Source organism: Rattus rattus, chromosome 1 (genome assembly GCF_011064425.1).
Source record: "Rattus rattus isolate New Zealand chromosome 1, Rrattus_CSIRO_v1, whole genome shotgun sequence".
NCBI classification, from domain to species: domain Eukaryota; kingdom Metazoa; phylum Chordata; class Mammalia; order Rodentia; family Muridae; genus Rattus; species Rattus rattus.
In genome coordinates this window covers 93,123,348-93,137,608 of record NC_046154.1, presented here as the reverse complement: position 1 = coordinate 93,137,608, position 14,261 = coordinate 93,123,348, and the positions used below count along the sequence as shown (strand labels likewise).

Here is a 14,261-nt window from a genome sequence, read left to right as displayed (position 1 = left end):
GAAAGTGGGGACAGCCTTGTGTGCATTGGCACAGGAGACAACTTCCTGAACAGAGCACCATTTAGTGCAGGCACTAAGGTCAATAATTAATAAATGGGACCTCATAAAACTGAGAAGCTTCTCTATGGAAAAGGACACTATCCTTAAGACAAAGCCTACAGAATGGAAAGACATTTACCAACTACACATCCATCAGAGGGCTAATATCCAAGATATATAAAGAACTCAAAAAATTAGATATTAAGAAAACAAGTAACCCAACTGAAAAATGGGCTATAGATCTAAACAGAGAATTCTCAGTAGAGGAAACTTAAATAGCTGAGGGACACTTGAAGAAACGTTCAGCATCCTTAGCCATCAGGTAAATGTAACTCCAAACCACTTTGAGACTTTACCTTACACTGATAAGAAAACAATGAGTTTCATCTTACATTCATAAAAAAACAGACTAAGATCAATCTTTAAAAATGATACCTCATGTTGTCTAGGATGTAGAATAAGGGAAATACTCAGCCATTGCTGGTGGGAGTGCAATCTCGTACACCCAGTATGAAAATCAGTGTGGTGGTTCTTCAGGAAGATGGAAATCTGTATACTTCAAGATCTAGCTATACAACTCTTGGACACATACCCAAAGGTTGCTTTATCCTACCACAAAGACATATGCTCAACCATGTCCATTGCTGCTCTACTCCTAATAGCCAGAAATTGAAAACAACTTAGATGTCCCTCTACAGAAGAATAGATAAAGAAAATTAAATGGTACATTAACCCAATCATTAAAAGATTGCAGTTAAAGAGATGAAGCTAAAAGAGAAGAGCTACGATCTGTATTCACTTATATGTGGACATTTACGTCAGTGATGACCAGGCTACAGAGGTCGATACAGATCTATAGGGCCACAGAGGTTTGGTATAGAGTGACTAGGAAATACAGCTACATCTTGTTAGGAAAGGAGAATAGAATATAGTTATTCTATTGGGTAAATTGGAGCATCAAGTGGGGAGGGGAGGGGGGATGAGGGAGAGAATACAGGGAAAGACAGCTAAAAGTAAGGGCTATTTAAGGGGTAGAATCTTCCTAAAATACATATGTATATGAAGAAGGCAATTTAAATGAAATCACTAAATAAGCGGGGGGAACAGAGCCATCTCTTGTCACCAGTGAAGCTACCAATGTTGGAATTGAGTTGTACTTAAGTTGTTGGGCAAAGGGGTCCCATAGTGCTCCCCAAACAATGCAGAATGTTGCCCAAACTACATAGGTTGTTCTCTGTAAACTGACACCAAGGCTCCATGGCTGAAGACGTCACCTTACTTACTGAAAATGGAGAAATTGAGCTGTACCTACATAGAGCCTTCGCCCTTATGTTCTAGCATAACCCCAACTCACCCACAAACCCAATGGCCTGTACGGTATGCTAGTCCAATGGCGGCACAAAGCTTGTGGCAGTGGCCAACTAATATCTGATTTGACTTAACGTCCACTCCATGAGCAGAACTCATAATGTGACACTGCTTGGCTGGCCAAAAACCTGAGACTAAGTAGGCCAAGGACCTAGGGTAAAACCAAATATTGCTGTTAAAAAACAAACAAAAAGCAATAGAATTACCACTAACAACATCTGCTCTATTCATAGTTAGCGCCTTGTTCAGCCATCATCAGAAAAGCTTCTGCCAGCAGCAGATGGGAAGAAACACAGTGATCCCCAGGCAGACAATATGCAGAATGTGAGAGACCTTGGAACACTCAGCCCTAAACGGGATGTCTCCATTAAATCCTGCCCCTCGGGGATTAGGGAACCCAGCAGAAGAGAAGGTGGAAAGAGTATAAGAACCAGAGGGCATGGAGGGCACCAACCAAGAAAACAAGGCTCTCTAAACCAACACGATCAAATCTTCTATGAACCCACAGAGACTGAGGCAGAATGCACAGGGCCTGCAAGGGCCTGCACCAGGTCCTTTACATATATATCGTGGCTTCCAGTTTAATGGTTTTATGGAATCCTTGAGTGTGTAAGCAAGTTGGTCTGTGTTTCTTGTGCCTTCTTGTAGGATCTTTTCCTGCCCAATTCTGATGTGCTAGTTTTTGTTTTATCTTATATATTACATACATTTTATTCAAATTAAATAAATAATCAAAATCTCTTGAAAATACCTTGCTCTGGTGATCATTCTGTTGAGGTAACATGTCTCTCATGAATCTCACAGGGGTCGGGGGCCTCAGGAACCAGTGTCTGAGCTAGAGGAACAGTTGTTGGGTCACCTCAGACTGTGAAAGGTCAGAGAGGGAAGAAAGCACAGCACAAACTACAAATTTCTCGAAAACGGAAAACTCACATCGCCAAACGCTGATTGAGAATGATTTATTAAGGTTCAATTAGTATGCTTTTCAATCCAAAGTCCTTACATCCCCCATAAAAAGGGCATCAATAAAAGTCCAAGTTCATTTCACACATTTCCAATATAAATTTCTTTGCATTTTGGTAAACGTGGAGCAAAATCTTTTTCCTGCTAACTGGCTCTCCACCTACTTATTTTTCCCACCAGGCACACGTCACATGCCTACCCTCTACCCAGACACAAGCCACACCCTGCCTTCCTCCTCCCCAGAATGCCACTCTCTGCAGGACTTCCTTCTCACAGATATCCTCCTGACCTCCCCACACCTGCTTCAGGACTATTCTTCTTCCTCCTTGCTCCTCATAGCACGACAATAGGCACATGAGTCGCCCGGACACTGTACTGGGCATCTCTGAACATAGGGCACTAATTGGTTGATTACTGGAGATCACACAGGAGCCAGCTGCTAACCTGCCCCACCAAGGCTACTTGGAACAGCAATGCTGGATTCATTTCGATGTTTGATGTCTTTGTTTACTTCTACCCAACATTCAAGAAAGGGATCACCATTTCCTCAAAAAACGCTAAAATAAATTTGCTAGTTACATTAGGGCATCTTGGTTATTGGGAAACATCTTGTCAAGAACTCATTCTCAACTAAAGTAGCCACTGTGTTTCTTTTGTAAAAAGGTAGTTTCCCGGGCTTTTGTCAGCGCGGCCACCCCTGCAGTTTGAAAGTAGAATATCCCTTTTTGTAAAGTGAAAACACTTGAGGACATTTCACATTTTAAAAAGTAGGTCCTTCATGGGAATAGCTCCTAAGTAAATTATCAATGGTACTGGCAACGCTTTATGTACACAAGATTCTTCCAATATTATAATAATGAAAAAAATTAAAAACCTAGCCAACAATACAGGAATGGTTAAATAAATGGGGGCTGCATCCATTAAATGGAATATTATATAGCCGCTAACACTGTTTTTAAAAAAAAATGCCATAGAAAAACCTGGCAATTCTGAAAGAAAAAGTTACAAAACATTTTACAATATCAACCCAATTATGTAAAAAAAAGGTATATAATATATATATCTATAGGCATACACTCGTGAGCCGGTAAAGAGGGTGACTTCCTGGTTGTAATATCGGTAATCTTTTTTTTTTTTTCTTTTTTCACACAGTTCTGCAATTTTCAAGTTTTCTATAGTAAGTATTATTTTATAACTTGGAAAACCACAGGCTTTAAAACAAATCCCACCGATGCTCTGGCACCGAGAACGAACTTGGATATCCTCACTGTGCAGGGACAAAGCTACAGCACTTCATCTCCAATGTTTGCAGAGTACACACTCTTTGGGTGACAAGCTCACATTCCTTTGCCTTTCATGTATGTCTCATTACTTAAAAGGTAATTGGTTAGGATATCGTTTCTTCCATAGCCTAAATGAATACTGATTTTTTTTTTTACTAGACTCTTCTATTCCCTAGAAGATTTAAAATAGTATCCTTTTATCTTTAAAGAAAGGCATACTGTATACACACATCACATGCTTGCTTTCTAAACAAAACATGAAAATCATTCTAATTTATAGTTTTCCTCCATCGTGGATAAAAATTCATCTATGTCAGTTTAGCAGTCTTCTCGATCACAAACATGCTGTCAGACATATACATACTTATTAATAAATGCAATGTGTTGTTTGTTCTTTAAAGGGGAAGCCTGTGTGAATTGTGTACTCGATTTGGAAGATTTGTTTTTTTTTCTGGCTTAGGCCAAACCACATAAAATCTTTTAAGTCTAGTTAGTGAAGGCTACATACACAGTCTCCCCAGAGTCCGTTTCTGAATTCCACTGCAAGACGGTCCCCTTCTCTTTTCCAAAGGAGAAGATGGGGGCTACCAAGCAAGTTCATCCTTAAGTCTCTTGGGTCTAGGGACAAATACTGCCATTGGTTAGTGTTAAGTACAGGAGTGTCTTCGTCTCCTCTGGCGCCCCACCTTGCCCTGGCAATGGGGGTAGGGTGGGGTTCACAGATCCACAAAGGCCGGCTGGCTTCCTTCTAAACCACAGAGTGGTCATTGCTGTGAACTCCAGCCAGAATGGTGTGGTTGAGGGAGGAGGCCGAGCGGTCAGAGCCTTCCGTGGGGCCGTTGGGGTTCTCCTTGCGCTGGCAACACAGGATCTGCCTGAAGGTGGCGCTCATCTCTTTGTCGCGGTAGGAGTAGATGATGGGGTTCATAGCCGAGTTGAACTCGGCCAGGAGGAGGAAGAACTTCTCATAGGCCAGGACATCACACTGCGGGCAACACACATCGAGCAATAGCAAGACCAATCCCGGAGTCCAGCAGACAATAAAGGCACCTACGGCGACAGCGGAGGGATCAGAGCGTTAGAAGGAGAAAAATAAATATCATTATGAAGCGTGTGACCAGAGTGAGAGGATCTCAGGTCTCTGCAAACCCTGAGACCAGAGCCACCAATCCCGGAGACTTCGCTTCTGAAATCAAAGCAATAGTCACCTTAAAAATATGCTGTTGACTCAAGTCCTACTTAAATCCGAGGATGTATGGATAATATTCATCATTTTGAACAGACCACTCAATTTGATTAAAAAAAATTCTCCATGAGAAAATGCATTAGGTAATGGATGTTTGGGGGCCAAGAGTTAGACATTAATGACATACCCTTCCATGTTTAGCGAAGGTGCAGATTCTGGTTCCTGCCCATCAATGCACAACTCATCGCTTTGCCATTTAGGAAACTGGGTGGTGGGTTGGGAAAATTGAATTTTGTCTCACTTTCCTCATTTGAAAGAAATAGACCTGGGTAAATAGTCTATTTACCTCCTGGGGCGGGTTATAAATTGTAAATGGATGCTAAGAAAATAATCGCCCAGTGCATGCTAACAACCCCAACTACGGTATTGTTACTCCAAGCTGTGGCCTATAAAGCGTCAGCTGCCAATGATGGACGCTTTAGTTTTTGACCCAACAGTCACAGTTCCTGTGGACATTTTACAAAGGATAAGTCACCTAATCTGCACATGTAGCAGGAAAACCCAAACTCCACCGTACAGACAGAGAGAAACTGAGACCCAGAAAGATTAACTACCTTGCTTAAAAGACCAGGAACCTGGAAGGCGGTAAACAAGATTCTCTGCCTTTGGAGCCTGGCTCTGGCGCCCACGCTCCTGAAGCACTGCACTGTCCTTCCACTCTTTGCAGCTTATAGAGTCAAGCATTTCTTACCAAATCTCATGTTTCAGTTGTCCTCTAGCCTAGGTCAAATCTCTGCTTTCTCGCCCACAACTACACAGAATTATTCAGATTTCTCTATAATTATAATTGGTTTGGAGATACAGATGGAAAAAAGATATCCCCTCTTACTTAGTTTCTGAGATCCATTTCCATCTGGGTCTGAGGGAACATGTAAGCCGTGAAATGATTAATTAACGTTGATGACAATGTTAACCGAGCATGGGCTGGAGGTCTTCTACTGAAGGAAGCAATCCAGTGGGGCAGTGTGTGCCATTACACCTCAGCCAAGAGGCCCCCATTGGATCATCACTACCTAGTGACAGCGGGTGAACAGGGAGAGCCCACGCATGCATTTGAATCTTCAGATGCACACAGTGGTGCTGGCCTCGACCAAGTCTTTAGCTTGGACCAGTATCAAGGAATGAGATTTTGAATGTGAGCTCCCCCCCCCCCCCCCACCCTTTGCACCCGTTCAGCAGGGAAATACAAATACAGCAAGAAGAAAAGTACCCCATAAAGCTCTTTGTTCTGAACCACCAATGTGTATTGGTTTTAGACTGCTGTTCACTTTGAAGACCATCCAAGGTGCTTCGTTTTTCTTACAAATACAATACCTTCAACACTCCTCAGAGAGGGAAAACAATATTCCAAATATCAGCAGATAATAGCCACAGCACTATCTGACCCTCGATAAAAATGCTAAGAGAGCCTTCATTCCAAGACCTTGAATTTCCTTTATTGAAAGTCACTCAGAAAGTTGAAGGGAAATCAAAGGAATGCCTCTTGGGTTTCAGAAATAATGCCTTATTCATTGAGAAGCCAGGAAAGAAATTATTCTCAGGGTGGAACAGGCTTGGATGGAAAAATGCACAGTCCCATCATTCATCTGCTCATAACACACACACACACAGACACACACAGACACACACAGACATACACACAGACACACACAGACAGACATATACACATACAGATACACACACATATACAGACACACACACACAGACACACACACACATACACACACACATACATCCATACATACATACACACACATACACAGACACGCACATACATACATAGACACAGACATACACACACATACCCAGACACACACAGACACACATACACACACGCGCACACACACACAAAGACATACACACACAGACACATACCACACATACAAAGACATACACAGACACAGACACAGACACACACACACACACACACACACACACACACACTTGTCATGAATGGGAAACCAATCCTTTTCCCTTTTCCTTTATCAAAGCTCTCATTGATTTCAAGTTCAGAGCTTGGCTGGCTACAAGCACAGACAGATAATACATTAAATAAAACAACCTCTTTCTCCCTGTGGGCAACAGAGAGGAAATACCCTTATTCCCATGCAGGGGCTTAGTCTGCTTGACTTTGATCAGAAGAGGATCTAAATACTGTGATGGGTTGTTCATGATTTCTTAAAATGCAAAGATTCAAGAAGAGCAAGGTCCTTTTAGAAAAGAGATGGCCTTAAAAAAGAGACTTTGGACTTCATTTTTAGAAAAGAAAGAAAAAAGCACCCTGTTAGACTTGGCCACAGGAAGTGGGAAATGCCACAGTCTGACCGAAGCTAACCTATGTGGACACTTCATGCAGGGACTTGGAGTCCTCTCCCTTCTTCTTCACTGGAAGGAACTGTTTTTATAACTGTGATTGGGCCAACCACACTGTCTCAGAATCTTCATGATTCAATCAAATGTCTTAGTGACACAATAGACAGTCTCAGAAATCCACATTGAAAACTGATCATATTAGCCTGGGTGGTGGTGGCACACATCTTTGATCCCAGCACTTGGGAGGCAGAGACAGGAGATCTCTGTGAGTTTGAGGACAGCCTGGGCTACACAGAGAAACCCTGTCTCAAAAACAAACAAGTGAGCAAAAGAAAAGAAGAGAGGGAGGGGGAGGGAAGGTGAGGGGAGGGGGAGAAGGGGAGGGACAAAAGTGATCATAGTGACCTTTCCTCTCCCCTTTCCCTTCTCTTTCTGGGCTGTGTCCTGAATCACACTGACCAAAGACGAGAGTATATTACAGGAGAGGAGCTGGCGGTGGGGGTTGGTCTGGAAAGTTTAAGGTGATCATTCTCCTAAATTGTAGAGAATACATAGTCTGATATCAAGTTTGTTCAAGTCCCTGATTTCCTTCTGAGTGGAGTTATCATCTTCCCGAGGTGCGTCACAGGCCATACCCAGACTGTAGTGTTGGATGTGCACTTGTAAGATGTGTGGATGAGCTGAACGAACCCCCACGTCACTATCTGTAAAGCAACAGCTTTCTTCCAACCCCACAGATGCTCTCTTTATACTGTCCACGCCCCGACTCCATCTGGGGTGTCACAGAGGAGAAAACTTGTGCACAGGCTCTGGGGTGGATCCTTAGCAGGGACGAGCAGGGAAGCATGATATGAACCACGGAGACTTGGCATTTACAGAACTAACTACACAGATTGACACAGTCCCAGGACTCAGAGCGGAGATGAGAAGGAAGAAGGAAGGAAGGCACACCAGGAAGTGACACCGCTCCCCGTGGTTCTGCAGCTCCTTGGTGCCACACTCTAGTAGACGAAAAATAAAAATAATAGACAATTCCAGAGGGAAGACAGCTTTTGGTGCTGTTTACCTCTGGCCTACTTCTGATGGCAGACTCTTCAGACCAAGGCACAAACCTGAAAAGTGGTATTCAACAGTATGAACGCGAGAAAACACAGAGTGGCCACGTACTGTAAAACCAGGGGTGCAGGAGATACGAGGGCTAAGGTCATGAAGACCTACTATATCTGGCTAAGACATTCGCTCTCCAGCCAGCATTGGTTCTCGCCTCTATCACACGTAATAATGCAAATGAGGCTTATGACAAATAATGACCTCCATTTTAATCTCTCTGGCCTTAACTGCCAGGTTCCCACCAAAGATAGAGATCAGTGTCAGTGAACGATAGGAATGATGGACATAAATAGAATTGTATCTGTCTCTTTGTGTGTATGAGTGTGTGTGTGTGTGTGTGTAGTGTGTGTGACTGTGTGTGAGTGTATGTGTCTGTGTGTGTGTGTAGTGTGTGTGACTGTATGTGAGCGTATGTGGACTGTGTGTGACGATGTGTGTGAGTGTGTATGTGTGTAAGTATATGTGAGTATGCATGTCTGTATCTGTATGAGTGTATGTGTCTGTGTCAGTGTGTGTCTGTGTGAATGTGTATGTATGTCCATGTGTTTGTATGGACACATATGTGTATGTGCATGCATATGTGTATTTCTAGTTTCTAGAACAAGAATAAGTAGAGCCTGAATCAGGGCAGCAGCGTAGGGCAAGAGGTTGTTCACCGTTGCTCCCCATTTCCATCAATGAAAGGCCAATCCAGTACCCTGCTAGGCTCCTAAAAGGTTGAGTCCTGGGATCTTTGCCTCTCAGTGTGTAGAAAGCTCCCCATGGTTTGTCAGGATCACAGCGAAGATGGAGTCAAAACATGCCTAAGGGTTGCCTTTCCTTGAACAAGCCTTGATTCTTTCTTGTACAAAATCTGGGAGGCCTGGTGCCTGCAGAAGAGACGGAAGGAGAGGTGCTGGAATGTGGGTGCAAGGGGCAGGGAGGAACCACAGGAGGTCACAGCAGCAGAGCACAGTCACATGACCACACATTCCCTCAGGTCTACACAACCCACCAGCTGCTGCACGGTGCTCACTGCCTGCTTCCGAATCAGCCAATTTTCTGGAAGGGCTATTTCCTATGGGGTGATCTTTGCTTCTTTGCTTTTATATGGAACAGGAAACCAAAGACAAAGAAAAGAATAGGCATCCGTGGCCAGAGAAGACCCCTAAGGAGAGAGCCCAAAAGTCTTGATGAGCTGAGCAGAAAGCAGTTCCAATCTGGGCTGAGAAAATTGTGTTTTCACAAAAAATACTCAGGAATTCCATAGGTTTGGAATAAGTCAAGGGAGGTCAATTCTATACCAGCCCTGAACCCAAGTTAACATCTCCACGACCTGGGGTTGGGGATTTAGCTCAGTGGGAGAGCGCTTGCCTAGGAAGCCATGGGTTCGGTCCCAAGCAACAAAAAAAAAAAAAACAAAAAAAAAAAAAAAAAAAAAAAAAACATCTCCTCCACCTGATTCTTTTCATTTCTCAAACCAGGATTTCAGAGACTACTTTTCCCCTAGTGACATTGCATTTGTGTATTCCCTCTAGGCAGGCCAGTTGTATCCCAGAATCCAGTCAAACTTCTGAAAGTTCATTTTGATTCTGCTGCATCAATCCTTATCTAACAGATCTTAAAGGAAGCTCGGTTAGTAGTGAACCACAGATAGACTAAAGCTTATTCATCTGTCCTTTAGCTAAGGGTTCATTATGATGTAACTATATGAGGTCATTATGATGTAACTAAATGAGGTCATTATGGTGTAACTGTATGAGGTTATTATGATGTAACTGTATGAGGTCATAATGATGTAACTGTATGAGGTCATTATGATGTAACTATTTGGGGTGTTTCTAGGCAACAGTAGGGATTGAACCCAGAGCCTCATGAATGCTAAGCAAATGTTATACAAGTGAGATATATCCTCAATGTCTTTTAACATGATTTCGAGAGTGATTCTTACCAAGTTACCAGGTGGGCCTTCAATTTGCAATCCTTTGGCCCAGCCTCCTGAGCATCTGGGATCCACACCATGTCACCAGTCCCAGTTTATGATAGCCTTTTGAGACGGAAGCTTTTTCTGGAAGACTAACCTTGATTATCATAAATCGTTTTCCCTATATGGTGGAAATAATTCATATGCTTATGCCTATCTTTTACAGAAAGGTCTTAGTTTTAATTATGTATATGCTTGTCTGTGTGAGTGAATGCCATGTTTGTAAGGACCTTTGGAAGCCAGAGGTGTTGAGCCCTGGAGTTTGTGTCACAGGCAGTTGTGAGCTGCCTAACATGGGTATTGGAAATCAAAACCAGGCCCTCTGTAAGAACAAAATAAATCCTTAACTGCTGAGCCATCTCTCCATCCCCATGTTGTAGCGTCTATCTTAATTCCAATTTTATTCCACCTAGTTAATGTTGAACATTTCTACTTCTATTTTGTAACCCTTGTGTATGTTTGTGTGTGTGTCCACGTGTGTCTATATGTCCATGTGTGTCTGTGAGTGCGTGTGCTCATTCATGGTTACAGCCATGTTATAGCGCATGTGTGGTTATCAGAGGATAATCTCAGGTGTTGGTCCTTGCCTTCCACCTTGTTTGAGGCAGGGCCTTCCTTATTTGCTACAGCATACACCCAGCTAGCTAGCCTGCCCTGACATCCCCTTCTTCCATGATGAATGGCAGACACTTAGAGTTTCATGATTTCACCTACTGTGTAATGTGGCCCAGTATTTCCACAACTCACTCCCAAGAGCTCACTTACATGGGACTTAACAGCACACTGATCTCCACAGCAGAGCAGAGCAGTCACTATGTTCTCTTCTTAACATTCCCACATCAGGGTCACAGTCCTCCAGTTCTAGCCTGATCTAGCACTGCAACCTATCCTCTGTTCAAGAGAGTCTCAGTACCCCTTCCCTCTGGTGCTGTGTACTCTTCTCAGCAGTCGGCAGTATTCCACACATTCTCTGGATGCAGGCTCTAAACCTTAACCCCTGGAATACACACACACACACACACACACACACACACACACACACACACACACAACAATTAACACGGTGTATATGCTAGTGTCTTCTATTGTGGAAGAAATTCGCTGTGCTGAACAGCCAATAGAAACCACTTCTCACTGTCAATACCCCAGCTAAATGATCAATGCCTCCTGCAACAGACTCCTAACCAATGCCTCTCCCTCCATGATCCTTCCCTAAGGTTCAGCAGGTACACCATGGCCAGAACGACTTCTTAAACAACAACTCACAATATGTTACTTTCCTACTTAAAGTCCTCCAAAGCCTTCTTGCTTGAAGTCACGACTGTGGTCTATAACGCCCTACACATCATTGCCTCTTCACATCCTCTCGGCTCCATCAATTTCAACTCACTCACGAGGTTCCACCCACACAACCTGCTGTTTTTAATCTCTTTGCTTTTAGAGGTCCTTCACCTGGAGTCCCTCTCTGGGGCTCTTCATGTCTGCTTAGTATTAAATACCATTTACTCTCAAAGGCTGTCCTTGGCCATTCAAGCTGCCATTATCTTCGGTGAAGAGCATTAATAACACACTGAAATCTGAAACAGAGAGGAATGGTCATTACACTCTCACTGGCACTACCACATTACTCCACTTCACTATCCTCGTGTCCCTGTGTGTGTCCAAAATTATCTTATTTATTGGCTTATGTTTCTTGCTTATGGACATGAGTGTACTCCTCATGGGAGAAGGACTCCCTCACTCTCATGTCTTTCTCTCTAGCATGTAGAAGGGTACTTGGTGTGCAATAGACATTCAATATATCTTCTCCAAAAGAGTAAGCAAGTCTCAGTCAAATAACCAGTACTCCAAACAAGGGGGGGGGGAAGCTAGTAAAATAAAAGGCCGTTACATTTTGTTTGGGAGCTGGAGAGATGGCTCAGTGGTTAAAAGCACTTGCTGCTCTTGCAGAGGACCTAGATTCAATTCTCAGCACCCGTATGGTGATTATAAGCTTATAATCATCTGTAACTCCAGTTCTAGGAAATCTGATGAACTTCTCTGACTTGTGTGGGTACCAGGCATGCACATGTAATGCATACATACAGGCAAACAATCGTACACATAAAAAAAAAATACATGTCTTTTTGCAATGTTTCATCTGGAAGGTACGCTACCATGTGTAAAGTCTTTGAAGAGATGCTACAGGTCATACAAGGGGGCATCAAACATTACAAATGCATTCATTACGACAGCATAAACTAACCTGTCTTGATAAATGCTAATAGGAGTGCCTATGGAGTCTAAGGAACCAACAAGCAGGAAGGGTCAGAAACTCAGGAAGACCCAGCCCAGTCATGTCTCTGCTACTTGAATGATACAATGTCTAATGTTGCCCTCAAGAAACACTCTACAGTCTAGACATTGTTGTTACCAGATGTGTAGGTATGGAATGCTATTGTCTAGCTCTGAGATGTCTCCCAGAGGCCCATGGGATAAACGCTTGGTCACCAGTCCAGGGGATTATGTAATTTTTCTCTTCTCCCTCCCCCGTTTTCAAGAGTCTATGCAGCTGCATTCTTTCTAGAAAGTTTGCATAAGCTGAAAACTGTTTTCTCTCAGAACACCGTGTTAAGGATGGAGTGTTGCAGATATGGTACTTCCACTCTGTCTGCTGATGCAGTGTCACATGGCACTGACTTCAAGACTCCTGGATACAGACTTCTCAGTGACTTTCAGTGTGCCACGTCCCCTAACCCTGGTCCCAGTGATTATCCACCTCTTCCTCAACCTAACCCCAACCCTGACGTTACTTTCCGGATTCCTTCCACGATGAAGTCAAAACTCCCTTTCATAAGTTCTCAGCTGTCTTCTCTTGTTATTTACAAGGCAGTCACTGCTTACAACTTTTCTCTAGCGTCAGGCTACATCTGAAAAGACTTGTTGAATTAATTTTTCCTAAAATAAGTAAATAAAAGAGCATACATCATCCCACAATAAGGTCTGTTCATCAACCCTTTTCGTGACACATGCCTATCAATTTATTTACTTTTACTTAGATCACTGATACATCAATTCATAGATGTGGTCATTGTTCAAAATTGCTCTTTGGACTCTGTTGGGAAGCTTTACTAAGAAATATTCCATCTTTGTTCTGAGTGGGTTTTTTTCTCTATTTTTTCTTGTTCTTTATGGACTGCTTTTACAATAGATATTGGATGTGACTGATTCTCATTTTTCTTTTGTATTTTCAAAAACTTGCTTTTACTTGGCAACTAAGAAAACATTCTAAGACTTCTTTTCCAAATGCGATATTGGGTCTCTTAGCTGTTGTTGGCCCATTTTGTTGCTGGATAATTCATGGGTTTTGTTAGTGATGGGCAAAGAAAGGTAGGCAAACAACCCTCTTTATTTTTTTATTTCAAGAGATGTTTAATTTTTTCAGTGAACAGTATCTTTATACTTTATATATTATCTATCTATCTATATCTATCATACACATTATCTTTATACATACTGACTTAATCAATAAAATACTGTCTGCCATCTATAAAACTGCCAACTAGAACCCCTTAGAAGCCATTTTATTTCCTGTTTCCTACACTGCTTCCATGTGAGCTGTCACATTACCTCCAACCACATTGGAGGAGGTGCTTCGGGAGGTGACTTCCCACTGCAAACAAAAAATCTAAACAAAGGACTTCTTGGTGGGATGGTGTCTAATGAACTGATGTTTCACCTATACCTACACATCCAGTGATGACAATCTGGTACATAGGCAAAGGCCATTAGACAAGCACATGGACAACTGAAGACCAAAAGCACAGGAACAGTCCGACAGAAGCGGCACGGTGATCCAGTCAGGATACACAGGGCCCTGCATCCTTTTAAGCACACGCACTACTTCCACTAGCCCCTAAGACACTCATGAACCTTGAGGTTTCTCTCTGCGAGCATACCACACAGGAAGTTCTTTAATTTACCTTCAAGAGAACAA

The 14,261-nt window shown here is 42.8% G+C and overlaps 1 protein-coding gene across 3 annotated transcripts in view; it reads right to left on the bottom strand.

Moving 5' to 3' along the window:
* Positions 1–2,350: 2,350 nt before the first annotated feature.
* Lpar1 (lysophosphatidic acid receptor 1) overlaps positions 2,351–14,261 on the bottom strand; it is a 70,658-nt gene continuing 58,747 nt past the window's right edge. For all 3 annotated transcript variants that reach the window (XM_032903633.1, XM_032903651.1, XM_032903643.1), the window contains exon 3: positions 2,351–4,703. In XM_032903633.1, the coding sequence (XP_032759524.1) occupies positions 4,402–4,703 (302 nt within the window). In that variant the 3' untranslated portion in view covers positions 2,351–4,401. The remainder of the gene's footprint in view (positions 4,704–14,261) is intronic.